Below are 19,280 nucleotides of genomic sequence, written 5' to 3'. Positions count from 1 at the left end.
ATAGAGACTTCTAGCTGCAGATTCCTTACCTTTGAATTAAATGCTCAACCCATACATCCCAGCTGTGGGTTGCAGACCAATCTCTTACACTAGGAAGTCCTGCAGGACTGAATGGGCAAAATGCCTGTCCCTGCGGTCTTGACTGTCCAGGCAGTAGTGTTTTGTAAACGTGTGCAAAGATGCCCACGTTGCCGCCTGGCAGCTGTCCAGGACTGTAACACTCAGGGCCAAGAACGTAGTAGCAGCCTTTCCCCTGGTGGAATGGGCCGTTAATCCCTCAGGGGCTGCTTCTTGGCCAGTGCATCATGTACAAAAGAAACAATTGATGGACGGAATGCTGGACAATGCAAACATTCACCCCCAGTCACAAGGATCTGGGTTAAATCCATCATTCTTTTGCTCACCACACCTCCCCAGTTTGGACCCAGCCATATGCAAATCAGTCTTGACCCGGTTCCTTGTGGGAACAGTCCAGCCCGAACTGCCAAGCCAGGTCCTGCCTGGACCGGAAACAAGCATCCTGGGACCAGTTTCAGGGCATTACCCTTCATCAGCCAGGCTAGCTTGAATCCAGTGGCGTAGCGAGCACTGGACCCAAGTCTGGGCATACCCTTCCCACTTAGCGCGACATATGTAAAAGAAACAATTGATGGACGGAATGCTGGTCAATGCAAACATTCACCCTAGGGCATAGCAGATCTTAAATCAGAGAACAACCCAGCGTGAAATGGTCCTTTTCTGCACAGCCCACCCAGTCTTAGCTCCCATGTACCCCACAAAGAGTTGATTGTCCACCTGGAACGCTTTTGTGCGGTCAAGGTAGAACGACAATGCTCTTCTTGGGTCCAGTCGGTGGAGAGGCTCCTCTTCCTTAGAGGGATGCAGGAGAGCAAAGAAGGTGGGCAGCGTGATGGATTGACCCAGATGGAATGGGTCACAACTTTAGGCAAGAAAGATGCACAGGTGCAAAGCACCACTTTGTCCTTAAAAGACATCATGTAGGGAGGTGTACAAGACAACTCCTTAAACTCACTCACCCTCTGGGCAAATGTAATCACCACTAAAAAGGCTGTCCTGATGGTAAACAGTCCAAGGGGGGAGTTGTGTAAAGGCTCAAAGGGAGCACACAAGATAAATAAGGACCAAATCAAGGTCCCACTGCGGCATAACAAAGGGTGTGGGAGGAAACAAGTGCGGCAGCTCATTAAAAACCTTTTTACAATTGGAGACTTGAAAAGAGAGAGTTGGACTGGCAGCCGCAAAAAAGCAGACAGAGCAGAAAGATAGCCCTTGAGAGTTCCCAGAGCACAGCCCTGTTGGGCAAGGGCTAGAATGAATAAAAGAACAGTGGAAAGAGAAGCAGAAAGAGGGCTTCTAGAACTTTCTGTACAGTAGAATACAAATTTCTGCCAACGGCAGGCATATACTGTCTTAGTAGAGGGTCACCTGGCTGCCAAAATAACATTACATACTTCGGGATGAAGGTCAAAAGCCATAAACTTCCGCCACTCAATCTCCACACATGAAGGCGCGGTGTTGACAGGTTTCGGTGGAGAACTCTTCCCTATGACAAAAAATCCTCCCGAAGGAGCAGCCTGATCAGAGGATCGAAGCTCAAGCTCATCTTCAGAAGCTCTGGATACTAGACTCTCCTTGCCCAGTCAGGAGCCGCAAGGATGACTTGAGCCCGGTTGCACCTGATCTTCTTCAGAACCGTGGGCAGGTGTGGTATGGGCAGAAAGGCGTACAGCAGGCCTGAGCTCCACTCATGACAAAAGGCATCGCCGAGCGATAGCCGCCTTGGAAACTCCAGCGCATAGTATTGGTGACACTGTGCGTTCTCTTCAGAGGCGAATAAATCTAACCAAGGTTCTCCCTACTGAGGAAAGAGACCTTGCACCACCTCCGACTGGAGACGCCATTCGTGATACGCTAGTATGGCAACAATGGGGCGACCCTGTGTCCCTCAGAACCTGGGTATGTATGTGATAGGCTCCAATGGTTCTGTCGGGGAGAACACAATTGCTTTGAAGAAAAGAAAATTAAAAAAGCTACCTGTTGACTAAGTATGACAGGTATAGCATTTGCATTGGTTAAATCATGAAACGCATATCAAATAACATTGGAAAGCAGAATAGAGCAAAACACCTATTAGTATATGCTTGCAAAAGACTCTTCTTTTATATCCATTAAAGCATAAATCAATAGTTACAAATAATCAGAAGGCTGTCAATACAGGAAATACTGACAAAGGTGACATGTGATATGGTGACATTAAGTGCTCAGTGATAGTGGTGCAGTGCATATATACAAGGGGATAGCATGTACAATTTGTTACACCGGGAACTAGAATGCGGTCAGAATGATGGTAGGCAAGATCTCTGGTAGACAGCAGGTTAGCTTATTGATTTAACAACCAGAGATTTGATCGATCTGAACCATGTATATACGTCGACGTTTTGACCCTGACAGAGCGTTATTAGAATGTCGTGGCGGGTCTTCTTCAGAACAAGTGGGAGTGTTGACAGCCCAAAAAGTGGGATGACTCACTGAGGCGTCCCTTGCTGGGTGGAAGCAGTCAGAGGATGTGCACACGTCTGATAAGCTCAGGGAGTAAAGATTGCTTCATATAATACAGGCCCTAACACAATGTGGTATTTAATTCCAGAACGTGGAGAAACCAGAATAAATGAGGCTGCCCAGGGGGGCCAGGAATCAGTCCTGAATAGAAGTGTTCGATTCAATACAGCCATTTCCAGTGACGCAAGGCCTCTCGACAAAGGGTCCACGACCCCACCCTGCCCTGCTTGTTGCAGTACCACATGGTGGTGGTGTTGTCCGTAAACGCCTGCACTAACTTCCTCTTGACAGAGGGAAGAAATGTCTACAATGCCAACCAAATTGCTCGAAGCTCCAACGCCACCGAAGACCAGTGTCCCCTGATCTCCACCTCTCCCAGATGGCCACCCCATCTCAGCAGTGATGTATCTGTCACGACTGAGCTCTGGCTGGGGAAGGGAGAGGGGTATACCGTTAACCCAATCGCAGTTGGTCAACCACCACTGCAGATCTCTTGCAGTTCCTTCAGAGATCTGAACCACATCAATGAGATTTCTATGATGCTGTGCCCACTGGAACTTCAGGTCCCACTGCAGAGCCCGCATACGCCTCCTGGCATGCTTTACCAACAGAATGCAGGAGGCTGAGGCCTAAAAGCCTCAGTCAGTCTCACTGAAATCCAGGCTTGAGGCTGAAACATCGGAATCATAACCTGAATATCCTGGACTCGCTGCTCGTGAGGATAGGCCCGAAACTGCAGTTTGTCCAGAACAGCTCTGATGAAAGGGAGCGTCTGAGAAGAAGTCTGGTGTGACTTCGGCACTTTTAAAGAGAACCCCAGCGAATGCAGGAGGTCCACAGTAGTCTGAAGGTGGGAAATGACCGCCTGGGGCAAGGTCGGTTCAACGGCCAGTCATCGAGGTAGGGGTAGACTGACACCCCGAACCTGCACAGATGAGCTGCAACCACCGCCATCACCTTGGTGAACACCCAAGGGGCACTGGTAAGGCTGAAGGGGAGCACGGTAAACTAAAAGTGCTTGGGCCTACCTTGAACCGCAGATAACACCTGTGGCCCGGCAGGATGGGGATGTGAAAATAGGGATTCCTGCAGATCCCAACACTACCATCCAGTCCTCTTGGTCTAGGGCAGACAAGACCTGAGCTAGAATGAGAATCTTGAACTTCTCCTTCATGAGGATGAGACTGACGGTCCGAAGATCTAAAATGACCGCAACCCTTTATTCTTCTTCAGAATCAGAAACTAGCAGGAATAACCGCCACTGCCTACTTCTGAAACCGGGACCCTTTCTATAGCTCTCTTGGCCAAAAGAGCTGTAACTTCCTCTTAAAGCAATTTCAGATGATCCTCCATCAGCCGTTCCCGATTTGGCTGAATGGGAGGAGGAAAAGAAAAGAAAGACAGAGAATAGCCCTCCTGAATGATCTGCAAGACCCACTTATCCAATGTTATCAACCTCCAGTGGGGGAAGAGGATGATGGATTCTCCCGCAAACTGCAGTGGTGTGGTCTTGCATAGTCCGACTAGGAGTGCTTGGAGGCTGAGGCTGCCAAGGGCAGGGTGGCCGATGATTTCTGGCTTCCATTCTTAGGTCAGAATGTACCGCGTCCCCGCACGGCTTGGGAAGCCTGCGCAAGACGGTGGCTAGGATAGGGCTGACACGGCTGGAATCCCCTTCTGTTGCAACGAGGTGTAGAAGAGAGGTCCAAGGATCTGGCCATAGCACGAGAGCCCTTGAACCTCCCTCGGGTCGAATCTGCTTTTCCCCCCAAAAGACGGGTTCCATCAAAGGGCAAGTCCATCAAATTGGCCTGGATATCCCCCGAGAAGGCAGTTGTCCTAAACCAGGCGTGGCGCCTCGAGGCAACTGTCGTGGAAATTGATCTGCCCAGCAAATCAGTTGCATCAAGGCCACACCGTATTGTGAATTTAGCTGCAGCTTTCCCGTGCTTAACTGCTTGGGAGAGCACAGGCCAGGCCTCCTCCGGGAATTGAGGCAGCACTTGCACAACCGTTTCCCAAATGGAGTGGGAGAAACGGCCAAATAAGCATGAGGTATTCCCCGACCGCAAAGTCCGGCTGGAAGATAAAACATCTTTCCAAATGAATCCAGCCTCTTGGATTCCCTATCCTGAGGTGCGGAAGGGAACGTGCCCTGGGATGTAGAGGCCCGCACCACTAAACTTTCAGGGATTGGCTGAGGAACTTTGGGTTGCCGGCCACTGGGAGATGTCAGCATGCAATTGTCCGATTCACAGGTGCCCGTGTGCTAGGCTTGGACCACGTGCCTAGAAGGGCATCAGTCAATGCTTTGTTAAAGGGCAAAAGGGGTTCGGAGGTGGAAGCCCCAGGTTAAAGGACTTCAGTCAGCCGTTTAGTCCTGACTTGCACGGAGGGCAGCACTAGTACGAAGACCTCTGCTACCCTTTTAACCACCATGGCATAGGATGCCCCCTACTCCATAGCCACAGCTGGTGGAGCGAGCATGCCAGTATCTGGAGAAGTGTCCAGTCCACTGGCTTTCTCAAGTCATCCTGGTGTTCTAAAGGGTCCATAGACCCCTCCCATTCCTCTCCGACATCATGCAGAGCTGAATGGAGCTACCCGATGGTGTGCGCAAGGGGTATTGCTCAGCAAACGTTTCTGGATCCAGCCTGACACCTGGGAAATTCAAAGGTAAGGAATCTGCAGCTAGAAGTCTCTATCAGATTAGAGACACATTCGTGTAAAGAAATGAGGCACATCCCTTTTCAGAAGAAAGTTTACTTTTTCAACTAGAGGTCCAGCTAGAAAGCAGACGTGTGAATGGGAACAAATGTATGTTTTTTTCTACATTGGCAGTATTAAATACACAATAACCATAGACAGAACTGCTGGAAACAAATGCATCAAACACATTTGAGTTGAATTCTATCAGATAGTGGCTTAACTACAAAGAAATCTTGATATTGGGTATGGACTTTGCAAGGAAATTGGTCAAATAAATTAGATCAAGGTCTTTAACTGTAGTCCCATTAATTTGTGTACCAGCAGATTAAATTGCAATTTTAGCACTTCATTAAACATATACTTTTTAGCCTCCATAATTTGCCTTTGCTACTGAAAAGATTTCACACAACAAAATATTTACTGCACAATATTGAACCCTTTAGTAAAATGTACCGATTCACGTCTTGGAATAAATCTTCAAATAAAATATCTTTAAAAGGTTATTTTTCTGTCCCTGCATTTCATCTCTAGTTGTGATAGCTGGAAACCAAAGTTCTGTATTTACAACGATCTATAAAGCATAAATTCTGGAGGCAAATATTACAGTCACTGAGCTCAGTTAATAAACATTTGGAAAACTGCATTTTTTTAACCAGTGAATGTTTCCTCAGAATAGTAAGTGACTTTGTAATTATACCCTTAAAATTGTTGGTGATGGCCATGCTTTGCTGACTTACAAATTCCTAATGTATCAAATACATTAGCAACTCCAATCACGTGTACAACTATGCTCCTTGTTTATTTTTCTCACAGCTTTAATGCCAGACATCTTAGTAAGCTGTAGGTGCTCACAAGGCACACGAAACCCCTCAACCCTCGTCACGATGTTCTCCACAACAAAGTACCTTGTAACATGGGTCCAGGCCAGCGACCTTGGACAGAGGCCACGATGCCAGGCATTGTCGTCCTCCTGATCTGGAGGTCAAAGACAGTCTCCGCTCCTGGCTCAGGTTCCCCCAACACTCCTTGGACACCACACTCTCCAGAGTGCAAGTTAGCACAGGTCCCCTTGGTTGCAAGCATGGGTCCCTCAGGCTCTGGAAGCTTCCCCTGCACTCCTCACATCCCGGCACCTCAGGTGGTTGCTGACCTTTAGGAGCACACTTTCCTGCACAGTGTGATGATATTGTTATCAGGACGGTCCTTATCCCAATCAATGATCACTTCCACCCGTTTCCACCGCACTCAGTGTGGTCCTTATGATCTTGTGGAAATGGTGAGATCCTTTGTGTCTGAGATCTCGTGGACAGGAGGTTAGCCAATCGGCTTTTTGAGAGTACTTGGGGACCCAGCCCACGATAGTTGGCATTTAGCTGCAGGCCAGCAATGTCTAGGAAAAATCCACCAAGTGATAGTCCCCTTCCTGGAGCACAACAAGCTCTAGGCCACAACAAGTCCGTGGGTAATCCAGTTGCAGTCCATTTCAATTTTTTTAGCTCTGTGCTTTCTATCTCCTCACTTACAGATTTAATTTCCCCTGACGAAGGGTTCGCCCAAAATGCATTGGGTCCGGATCATATGACTCACTCATTTCTACGACGATGTTATACTCCGAAGGAATTTGAACACGACCACAATTATCATGTTGAATAAAAACTACATTTAATCCTAAACTATTGCTTTCTTGCTGATCAACATTGGATGAACCTCCTCTGGAAGTTTGGCAGTGCAATCAGGGGACGTGTCCCGTGGGATAACGCCTCTCATTCCATCTTCTATCCTTTCCATAGGTTTGGGGTTGCTATACCCTCCATCAGTAGTCTTCAGTAAAATTCCTTTGCACACCTCAGACACAACTGGTTTCTCGCTACTTCTACAGCATGCCATAAAATGTCCTTTCCTCCCACACTTATTTCACACTGGCTTTCATTACTGGGAATTCTTTACTGTTCGCCAGGTGGCCAACCCTCCCACATTTGTTGCATTGTCCCTTGAAGGCGCTGACATTCTCCTGTCCTTTGTCATAGGAGTACCCTTAACTATTTCTACCTCGTTTATCTCATCCCAAAATATGTTTACTTTTTTTTTTTTTTACTTTTGGTGTTTTGCTCATTTTCTTTCACACATCTCATCATGCGCTCCACTTAGTTTGCCACAATCAATATATCTCTTGAAGGAGGATCATCTTTGAGTCAATGTTCCTCCTGAATCCTTTCAATTTCACAATTCAAAAGAAATTGGTCCCTGATGCATTCATTTGTTGCTTCAAGATTTTGAGGGCCGCCAATTTATGATACCCAGATACAAATGTATCTGTTTCTCCTTTCTTTGTAAGCGCTTCCCAAAATGATAATGCTCCATGATTGTACTGATCCTAAGAAGAGAGGATTATCCAATTTCTTTATATTTATTTCTTATTCATTTATCCTAGTTTAATCAGCACTCAGATCAGGTTGATGTTCATTCTCTCTGGTTCCTCTGCTCCTGAAACAATGCTCTAGTAGTCCCATCTTCCTCTCTAGGCCTGAATTGGGCCCATAAACTAAGGAATAATTGTGAACAGTGGCGGCTGGTGACTTCTGAAAGCGGTGAGCGTAAAATTTCTGAGGAGTGTGATGGAGTTAACAAAACCTGTGAGTCCAACTGCCAATTGAGGGGTAAAGGGGGACTCTTCCCATGTAATTTGTTCAAAAAGCCTAACACTTTCATGAAAGTTTATTTATAAAAGTAGGTAGCAGATATAAAGAAGCACGTGTGCAGGCCTTGGCCCGGTCTCCCCAGCAGGCTGACAGATCGGAACACATCTTTCCTGAACATTATGTCAAGAGTACTAAACCTGTCAGATTCACAGCACCTTATTAAACTGTAGCCGTCCGGCTAAAAAAGAGAACCCGTCACTAAAATCAAATGGCTTACTCATACAGGTTACACATTATAGAAGTAAATCTGATAAGGGCTTATGATGCATTCCAGCACCTTGGAAACTGTCAAACGGCGACTGGAGCACAATATTTAGTGCAATGTGTTCCTTTTGACATATATTTTTGAAGTCACAAATCAGTATGTGTGAATTTTTGTGTCCAATACTGTTTTTTAAGCACGCCTTCTACCGGTTCTGTGGTCCTCAGACTGAGTGCCTGTGTGCTCATGTTTGATCCCTCGCTATTAAAGTTGCAGAGGAACACCCAACGTAATTTGCTCTTAACAGTTTAATAAAGGCAAGTGGCTCACTTTTGCTATTGCAGCACATCAAATGGTGGGTAAGACTACGCAGGCCATTTTAGCAGAGACCCGCACCTGGAGGGGGCTAGAGGGGACGGCGCGGCAGACAGCACCAAAGAACCGGGAACTGTTATCCCTGGGAGGGGACAAAACAATGGGCAGGAAATGACACCCCGCCCCTAACACCAACAGAAAGGGGTGTGGGGGGGGAAGCGCCAAAATGGAAAAAAGAGTGGCAGAAAACCTGCCAGCCAATGGGGAGGGGGGGCATGCGGGGTTTGAAATGTGCCTGCAGGGCATCAAGGCCCTATGCAAGGTGAAGCGCCAGTACCCAGTCACTGTTCATGCTGGGACGCCACTGCGGGGTCAACAAAAGTGTTGCCGAACTCACCTCATGTAATGCTGGCCTTGTGTGAAAGTATCGCAACACTTCCTTGCTAAACATTCAGACGGACGATTCTTGGCCCTTGCCCAGGCTTTTCGCTTTAACACCGAGAGTAGTCTGTGCTAAATAAAGATTTATTGAGCTCTACATGTTTAGAATTCAGATACAAACAATATTCCCCACTTAGGATTCATTGTGCATTCCATGATCAGTATTTCTTGCACACTCTAAAATCCAGGATTTATTGCTTATATTTAATTTGGTATTCCGTGGTCAGAGAAAAACATTGTAAATCACTTGTGCAAAGTGCAAAACAGCAGTGCATGCTCCGCTCGAGAACTTCAGAGCAATGATTTGCACAGACTTTCAGCTTTTCTTTGGCAGAATCCTTATTTGAGGTTTCATGACCGTACTTTAAAGTGCAAAATACCGATTATTCTAATCGCCCCTGCAGCCGCGCGCCCCTTGATATTGACCTGCAATCATCCCTCCTCCATCAAGGAACAGACTCTGTTGAATATGAAGCACGGAGGGGGAAAAGCATTTTCCTTCGAGTGTTGAAAAGGAGCAAAAGAAATGTGAAATATTGTAATTTACAGCGGCCATTCGCTACCATTGCATTTCCTTCATTAATCAGACTGTCATTTTATTCTTTGAAGCAACCGTTTTTTTTGGGATTCAGTGAAAATCAGTCGCGGCGGCATGAAAGGCGGGTAAGGGGGGTGGAAATGGGGTCGTTGCAGGGATGATGGGGAGGCGGGAGGGGTTCACTGAATACAAAATAAATATATACATAAAACTTACCGTCCCGCTTCTGGATGGATGCCGGCTCCCGCTCCCGCCGTCTTGCAGCTCTCGTCATCAGCAAAGGCTCCCTCCCTCCCCTCCAGGCTCCACCAATCAAAACGCTCATTGCAGCGTTGTAATTGGTGAGGCGCATTGGAGCGCGCCCCACCCGGGCCATTTTCTCTTTGTAGGCTGCTGCATGCATAGAGAACAAGCACTGGCATAGCCAATTGGTCTCGCTTTTGGGGCCTTATAAGTATTTAGTTATGCAACTGTTGCATGGTTAAACACTTATAAGGTCCCAATAGCGAGACCTATTGGCTATGCCAATGCTTGTTTTTAAAGCAGCCCATATCCATTAAATGGAAAGGAAATCGGGTTTGGGAAGATATCACGGCGTGGTCCTCTGAATCCCTCCTGTAACCCGCCACCGCCTCCAGGCCACTGGCATGATTGCCCAAAGGGAAAGGTACCCGAAGGGAATACCTTCCCCTTTGCGAAACAGTTACCAACCCAATTTGGGAACTGGTAACTGATCAATGGTTTGCGAGGGCAGCTGCAGTCACGGATATCTGATACATTGCTTTCCAAATTGCAAAAAACAGGGGGGCAACCACTTTCGGAGGATCGCAAAATCATTTTATGAGTTAGAAAGAATTTTCAGACTTCTACATGATGAAAAGCCCTTTTGCACCTGCAAACCCTGTGGATTTTTTTCTAGTATTGCAGGGTTTACGACCACAAAAGGCTTTGTATATCAGGCACCCTCTCCTGATGGACTCTCCCTCTGCCGTTAATCACGGAGTAGAACTCTTCCTAAAAACGTGTGCAAACATTTGATGCTGGCACATGAAATGTGAGGAGTTCGGATCCCGGCAAAGCAGACTCAACTTTCTGGCAAGTAACTTTACAATGAGCAATTATTTACAGCGCTTAGAAACTGCAGAAATGTTGTAAAGACCTCAATATAAATAAATAATCATTTTAGAACGAGCGTATTGGCACCTCAACTACTCACAAAACGCTGTGCAGCGGGTTGGGGACAGGTGCACAGATATAAATACCCCAATGAGGAACAAATAAACTATAAATTAAAGTTTAGGAGAGTTGGAGGAGGGAGCCCATGGAAGGACAGGCGGTACAGATAGGGAGAGGATGGCAGGGAAGTCATGGGAGGAACGTTGGACAGAGCAGAAGGAAGGACACAGGCCTGAATTGGAGTAAACTGTGGAATCAGTGGTGGGGAAGGAGGTAGCAAACGGATAAAGAAGGAAGTAACAAGTCAATAAAAGTAACACGTATAAAATAACAAGCAGGAAGTGGGATAAGGGAGGGGGTGGCAAATGGGGAGCACTTTCGCAGCCGCTTTGATGTTCTCAGTGGTCGCGCGGCTCACTGAGAACATCAAAGCGGCCGTGAAAGTGATCAGGCAGGCTGATAAATGGTGCGCGCGCCCGGCGCACATGCACTGTATTTGGAGACCTGAAAAGCAAGTATGCACTTCCAAATCCCCAGTTTACTAAAGCTCTCGCCACAGCAGCGCTAAAGCGCTGGCTCAGGCGAGACCTAAAAAGGGAGAGCGGATGGTCCTGCGGGGGGGGGGGGGGGGGGGGGGGAGTGGCTTGCCCATTGTTGTGCATACTAACTGATTGACCAAACAGTTAGTAGGCACAATAGTGGGCAAGCCACTCCCCCCCTGCCCTCCAGCAGGACCGCCCACCCCCAACCAGGCACTTCTGGTTTCTCGCCGTGCGAGAAGGCAGAAACATGAAATGGTAGTTATTACCATTTATGCTTCTGCCTTCTCGCACTGCGAGAAAGCAGTAGGGCGACGCCCCCACGCCCCAATGGGGGAGCCGCCGCTGATTGTGAAAGACGTTTTCACGTGCTCCACTTCAAAGATGGTTCCACAAGGTATGTTAAAAAGAATGGGGGAGGAGCAACATTCTGCATACTCATTTTTTCCTTCCGATGTCTCTTTTTTTTATCACTCTTAACATCAGTATGTTTTTCCTCAACTGCCTCCAGGTGATGCTGGCTCCGTTTAGACAAGAAAGGACTCAAGCTCAGAATCAATGAAGAGAGCACACCTTGCTGGCTGAGGACAAAATGGGGCAAACGCCAGACAGTAGGTGGCGTACCACAGAAAGTCTTCCCAAGACTCCTCACAGATTGTCCTTCCTCTGGGCTCCTACAGAATCCCACAAGGACGCATTTTGCAACCGGGAAGGCAGACTTAAGGAAGGTGATCAGTCCTACAGGAGTGAGATCTAAATATGGGCTATAGGGCGCCAAATTCTCCTCATTTTGCTGCGAGTGAGGCGTGTTAACAGTGGTGAGCTTTTGTGCTCAGCACGCAACCCTCGCAACAGTTCTTGGCTGCTTGTGCGCTTGCATCACTTCGATCACCCTCACAACAGTTCGTAGCCACTTATTTGACAATTCTCATGCTCAGCATGCACCCTCAGCGAGCGAGGAACTCCTACGGCAGTGAATTCCCATGCTCAGTATGCACCCCTCGCACTCAACACAACAGTTTGCTGCTGCTTGTACGTTGAGGCAAACATACTCCCATCAGTTCGTAACCGCTTAAGTTTGGCGGTACAAAAGGAAGGGATTCCTAATGTTTAGTGCTCACTCTGTCAGAAAGCCGCACATCATTCACGCTGACGACGAAAGCGGCGGCAGATAGTCATTCCTTCATCTAGCTGTTTACGTGTGCAACAGAGGTTGAAATCATGACATCCTTCTGGCACACAGTTTCTTTCCCAAGTCAATAACTCCAGCAGTAAATGGGGGTCACGTCGGGATAACCACTAAGTCACTACAGTGAATGAGGCCAGTAGACAATGAGCTACAGCTCAGTGGAAGCGGCCATCTACTAAAGTACTCACTGTGTACCAGAGTCAGTTTGACACAAAAATCCTGGACTCAGTTGGGTAAACAGGATACCTTTCCGAATACCCCTCAGTCCCTGAGAGTGGCCACACGGTCTTCCTGTTGCATCACGTGTGCTGAGTTGTACCTGGATGGATCCAGTCCTCATCGCAAGTGTCCAATGCAAGATAAAAGGATTACGCAACAGGCAGACCAGAGAGTGAAAAAAGCATCAGGGTTTTTCCATACTCCTCAGCCACACCATACCAACTCCCAGTTCAGGATCACGCAGGCTCTTCACTCTACATTCTAGAACTTTGTGACCGCAAGTCTCACTGTCCTAGTCTCTTCTACAATGTTCTGGCATCTTCTACAGTGCAAGTGACATAGGTGACTGGCAGATACCCAAGCAGCCTAGCTCATAATGTGTGTAATACAATTTTAAAATAATGAATTACATATTCATAGTGCTTTCTGTTACATGGGACCGCGTATCACTATAAATACACGTCACTATTCTGCACTGCGCCAACCAGGATTCTTTTCTGTGATGCCCATTAGCCAACTGCCATTTCGTGATGCAAGAATACATTTACCACTAGTTAGTTTAATTTGCATTTAGTTTTTCATTTACTGTGTGCAGTACTTTATGTGCAGCTGCTGTGAAGGTCTAAAACCAACAAAATACTTTGTTGTTTTTACTCATGTCTTTGTTCCTGCCATCAGAGGGCTCAGGATCGCAGTTGCCATACTTTTGAAAGCACTGCAAAGACTTCATGTAAATAAAGACAGCCTGGAAACCTGAGAAATAAAGTCAAGCTTCCAAACCATCTTCATTAACTAGTACTTACAGAGGAATCTGCACTCCCTTGGAACTGCTGCCACGAACCCCCCAGGGGGGGGGGGGGGGGGGCGTGACCCAGTTTAAAGACCTCAGATGCGGCGCCAATCTTGAGATACAATATTAGGATTTTTTATATATACAGTAGTTTTCTACATAGGACAGCTTCTCAAGTGAATGAAAAATAGCTTTTGGGTTCTAGTCACTTTAGGGACACTAATGACATTTAACTTCCACAACCTGGGTACACTTTATAACACATACTAGGATGTATAGGCAAGTAAATATACCAATTAGGAATATGCTAGTTTGAACATGTTCAAAGGGGAAGCACGGGCACTCACTACTGGGGAGCAGAGCTAATTTACACAGAGGTCCAACACCAGCAACAAAATATAAGGTCCAGCAAAAAGGTGAAAAATACAGGGTGACCACACAAAGGCAGAATTCCTACAAATATAAAATGATGGAAGGTAGCCTCAACAGCTAATAGGATAAAGGCCAACTAGCTTCAACATATGATTCTCACAAGAAATAAGTCCGGCATACTGCCTTTGCCGCACCTTTTCAAAACAAATACATCAAATATGTGGCAATATTTCTGCATGAAACAATCATGCCTATTGTCTTGATCATTGGCTGAACTCCAGGAAATACACAGACCTACTATATGAAGCCTTAACTTTCCCACAAAACAACTATCCGACATACAGTCACAAAACTATAAATAAGTAAAAATGACAGCTGGCAAAAAATCCTGTAGGAGCCCAACTAAGATTATCACACTGAAAATTCTCGACCCCTAACTGATTGGGTGAAGGACCTGGACTGGTGGCAGAGGAAGTGATGTATCGTAGTAGAGGATGCACACAAAAATGGGAGAAAATATGGAACCCATGGCTAACAGAGGACTGTCCCAGGAAGGAGGACAACTTGACAATGAATGCTAAATCCACTAGTTGAGAGAGAGAAATGTTAATGACGTGTGCGTTTAATGTTTATAACTTACTGTTTGGATTCCGAATGACCCAGCTGTATTATTGTGGGACGATTAAAAGTTAATGATTGATGTATGTCATGTGAGCATCTCTGCAACTGCCACCTGCTACTTATTTCAATGGTGTGTAATGAGCATGTTGAATAAAAAATAATTCTTAAAAAAAGAAAAATCTCTACCCTGGTGTTTGTCAAAGAAGGGTAACCAGTCAGGCCTACTGCCTTTCTTGAAACTTTTCATAATAACATTAGATTTATATCATCTGATGAATTGAATCATAGGCTTGTCCCCAGAACCAATTCAGGATTACTGTATGGAGCATAAGCTTTCCCAAAAACGCATTACCTATATTACAAGAACACTTTTTCCATAGAAGTGCACGACTGTGGCATTCTGTGGTTGATAAAACAGCTGCGCTGCAAAGCTTGACCTAACTGCATCCAAATGAAATCACAGAACTAGTTCTCATACAAGTGGAATAGGATGCTGTTCGCCTACAGCAGTGGCTTACAAATCATCTACTTTTGAGTGGATTGATAATATTAAAGTCTGGTAGCTATAGAAGGAACCTGCTGCCTCGGTCTGCATCAGGGAGACTGCAAAAATTGACGCCAGAGTCCATTTTACTGGATATAATTGATACATGGTTTCAGAATGTGTGCAAAGGAGCTCTAGCAATGTTTCAGTTGGACCAATCACCCCATTTCAATTCAACGGATCACTGAACTGGTCCACATTCAACATTACAAAGAAGTAGCCAGAGGGACCTCTGAACAGGTTCAAATTAGTTTTGTATTAAACATCCATCAGACCTCACTCATGACAGGTCACAATATTTGAGAGATGTCAACTCACAAACAGATGAGAAGAAATTCAGTTCTGAAATAGATTTTATTAAAGCTAGTACGCAACAGCCTGCTGTCTAAATCCCAGAGACAAAATAGTTGGGAATTCTATAGGATGTGTCTTTACAGGAGGAGAATGGGAAAACAGTTTTGAACGATCACAGTGATCACACTCCGTAACTAAATGTTCGTAGTAAGGGAAGCCTTGGCAAAACTAACTGTATTGGTATTACACACCTGTCAGATTATACTGGTGGGTGTCATCGGACCGGTGTGGAATAAGCCGTTGAGGAAGGGGCACATTAACAAATCTCATCGACCTGCCCAGAGCACCTATTTCGATTCTACATAAAGTGGTGCAAACCAAGTTTCCAGCTCGCACACCGCTAGGCTTTCCAAATAAGTAGATCTATCCACTGCACTCCCTTAGGAAGAAACAAATGTCCTTTGTGTTATCTACTGTTAGACAAACTGTAACTGCACTGTGGGGTAAAGCTGCAACCCTGGACAAGAAGGACTGGATTTACCACCTTTGGAACCTCTAGGAATGGAAAAACCCGATCATGCAACTAGAGCCAAGATGGAAGGACTTTGAAACTCACGGGTCCTTTTCGGTCCTACCTATCCACTGAATAACTTGGGTGATCAAGGTATTTTGGAATTTTGCAGATTATCCCTATAGAGCTAATGCAATTACCCATGTAAATGGATTAGAGGAGTGATGTATTTTAGAAGGCAACAGCACTGTTCTTTTATTAAGATTCCTTGCAATACTTCCTGAAGACAGGGGATATGGGTGCTAGGGGCCCAGGATGATAATAATGCACTGAAATCATTGATTTGATTTATTTTTGATTCTATGTATTTCCTCCTCGTCCTGTGGTTGCAAACTGACTGGCTATTCTGAATTACTTGAACACAAAAAAAAAAAGGTTCATCCAAAAACCAAGCTGCAACTCTTACAACATTATGGAGGGCCGAAAGTCAGCTGGAATTGGAGTAGTTCTTTTTAGGCTCTACAATTAAAAAAAACTTGCCAAAAAAGAACAAATACAAAACAGTGGGTTCAGACTTTAGGTTCCTGAAAGTGTGGTGGCGGAAAGGCATGCCTGATGAGCCATTAGAACTACAAATACTGTCTGGCTTTCTTTTTATTATCAATGTGTGGTTTTCTGCCTGCAGTTACAATTTAACGGGAGTGGGGGCAATGTTATGGAACAAAAAAGGGCAGAAATATAAAGTCCACTCCAAAACTGCACCTAGGAAATAATTCATTGTGGTGGCCTATTTACAAAAGATGGATGGCTGAAAAACAGCAGCTGCATGGTGAAATTTGCATTTTTTTAGACTAAGTTTTTCGAAATTAAATTTTTTTGTTGTGTAATAGAAGTACCTGTTTACTTTTGTCCAAGCTCATGACAATCTTATCTGTACTCTGTGAGATCGTTTTCATCCTACTGCAAGATGCTTTTCAATCTAATCAAACCGTTTAAGGTGATAAATGTTAATGTATGCAGGCATTTTTCCTACATTTTTACCTTTTCACTTTTTTTCTTTGCAGTGCCAAATTAATGCAGATTTTTTTTCTGTGCAATGTTCTATTTTGTGACCAAATGTCACGAAAATCATGATGTATACGGAAACTAGAGAAACCGTAAAACATTAGTAATATTTAAAAAGTGCACTTCTCGGCATTGCTTTGTAGTAAACCAGGATTCGAGCAGCGCAGGGGCGCATTTTACATCAAGAGAAAGTCTAAGTTTTCGGTTGCACATTCCCGCATGAACACACTCCAAGACAAAAAAAAAACGTACGTAACAGGAGCTCAATAAACACTTGGCAAAGTTTCCATTCAATGTCGGGAGCAGTTGCTGGTACTCCCCATTCTCGGGCGACATGGCTTGTAATTATTAGCTTGCTTGTTTAAATAAGAGACAATAAGTCACTAATTCATCTTTCTGCACGCTTATCATTTTTATCTCAGTAAAATAACGAATTTGCGAACATGGGTCACGTTTGAGTAACATGTTTAGACGAAATAGTTACATGGCCATATTTGGTGAGGGCAAGAAGAGTAACTCAAGTCGGTAAACAATTGCTAAATTTGATTTAAATCGCAGCTCTTTGTTCCAAATCGGAGACGGTCATCCGCAGTGAGGAAAACGTGCATATATACTTACAGCCGTAAAAACGGAAATGTCAACGTTTTAGACAAAATACACGAACACATAAAATGCGGACTAAACGGACACGATGTACTCTGACGTCAGTCTTTCTGGAAAGCTTCAAGTCTGGTAGAAAATAAATCAAAGAACTCAAACGGACCCCCTGCAATTCCACCCAAGGTAAGAGGTAATTACCTGTCTCAGGCCCAGTAAGAACGGCATCCTGCATTCTCACTCCCCGCGATACACGCTTTAAACATTAAATAAAGTCCTCCCAACAATATCTCCACCCATCTGGTCTGGACTAGCTGTCCGCAGTGCAATTTAATCCAAGCCCCTGCGCCTTGGCAGAGAACGTTCAGTAAACAAGGTTAGAGTCACCGCGTGCATCTCCCTGCTAGCTCTGTGCCCAGCGCCCTTGTCGCCTCCCTCCCCCTCCACCCGCCCACCCACGCCCAATCTCACCCACAGTAACATGCTCTGCTCGCCGAGGGGGAAATTACATCACCCGGCACGGCAAGTTCCAAGCAGCTGCCGATTAATAACGGAAAGAAGCTGCTGCCCATGGCCCTTAACTTGAGGCCGAGCACGGACCTGTAAACATTATTCTGGGCACTGCTTCCAGCCCTGGAAGTTGGCATCGTCCCAGCCGTTGGTGGGGTAAACCCTATCCCAGAAATTCCTACCGCCCCGCTATGTAGATGACATTGTGTGCTCGGGTCCATGTTAGAGCACAGCTGCGTAGACAACACACAAATAAAGCACCCCTAATTTCTCGGTCTTTCAAGACAATGTCCTGGGGCGCCAAGGAGGACTGGAAAAAGTAAGAATACACGTGAAAATAGGAGAAAGGGGTTGGGAATGGGGCCAAATCATCGGGAGAGGGGACCAACCATGCTACATTAAATAGTTTCCACTTCTAGAAGTAAGGCGAATAGGTGATGGTGAAATAAAACTGTGAGGTTCGGCAAAAGATGCTACCTTTTAAGCCACAACAAATTCTACACCACTGTGTAATAGTTAGGACCACGTTTCGATTTTTGGTTTGCTGATAACGTTGGTGCTGTTTGCGTAATCTTTTTGAAGAAGGCGGAGCCCACATGGGCTCCCCCCACAGTTCCAACTTTATGTGTTGTGGGTGAACAGGGGGATGGGGTCCCCAGTGGGAATATTGGCTCAGGGAGGGAGACTGCAGGCCCCCCTTCCCCCTTAAAAGGGACTATGGCCCAGGGGATGGATTCCCTGGGATCAGTGTTGGATCGGGTAGGGGGAACTGTGTACCCTCCTTCACTCAAGTATAAATATAACAGGGTAGCCAATGAGGGCTTGGGAGCCCTAGTACTCCCCCAACGAGGAAAATAACATGTGGTGGGTGTCCCAGGTGGGCCTGGGCCACCCACAATATTAAATAAAAGGAAGGAAAATGAATAACGAATGAGCGGTAATAGCAGATTATTATTCACTGCTGCTAGGGCTTTTTATCCAAGTGCATATTTTCTTACTGATGGTGCCCCTAGAAGAGGCAGGTGCACCACCAAACATTTTTGTTAATGTTGTGGGGGCTGCAGGAAGTAAAGAAGCCCCCCAGCAACATTATTTAAAAGAAATAAAATCAGTACGTCTCCTGCTCAATAAATCTATAACCACAGGTGAGCTGACCATATTTTTTTAAAAGCACTCCGAATTGGAGCTGTATGATGTTAGCTGCAATGTCGAGATCTCTAGTGGTTGGTTCTATGGTTGAACTTCATGCCTTGAAAAATGTTAAAAGAAAGACAGACATGTTTAAAAAAAAAAAAAAGGCTTTATTCAAAATATTTTGAGACAATCACTTTAATTAATCAATAGAATGTGTGAATTTATGAAATATACA

At 45.5% G+C, this 19,280-nt stretch overlaps 1 protein-coding gene across 2 annotated transcripts in view; it reads right to left on the bottom strand.

Moving 5' to 3' along the window:
• Positions 1-19,280, bottom strand: part of WBP1L (WW domain binding protein 1 like) — a 259,247-nt gene that overhangs the window by 123,089 nt on the left and 116,878 nt on the right. The window contains exon 1 of one of the 2 annotated variants that reach the window (XM_085606575.1): positions 17,603-17,827. The exons of the other annotated variant lie outside the window; for it this stretch is intronic. Coding sequence (XP_085462701.1) covers positions 17,603-17,629 — 27 coding nt within the window. The 5' untranslated portion in view covers positions 17,630-17,827. Of the gene's footprint in view, positions 1-17,602; positions 17,828-19,280 lie in introns of those variants that run through there. 2 annotated transcript variants of the gene reach the window in all.

Source organism: Triturus cristatus, chromosome 1_2 (assembly GCF_964204655.1).
Source record: "Triturus cristatus chromosome 1_2, aTriCri1.1, whole genome shotgun sequence".
NCBI classification, from domain to species: domain Eukaryota; kingdom Metazoa; phylum Chordata; class Amphibia; order Caudata; family Salamandridae; genus Triturus; species Triturus cristatus.
The sequence above is the reverse complement of the archived record's forward strand: the minus strand, read 5'-3'. Positions and strand labels throughout refer to the sequence as shown.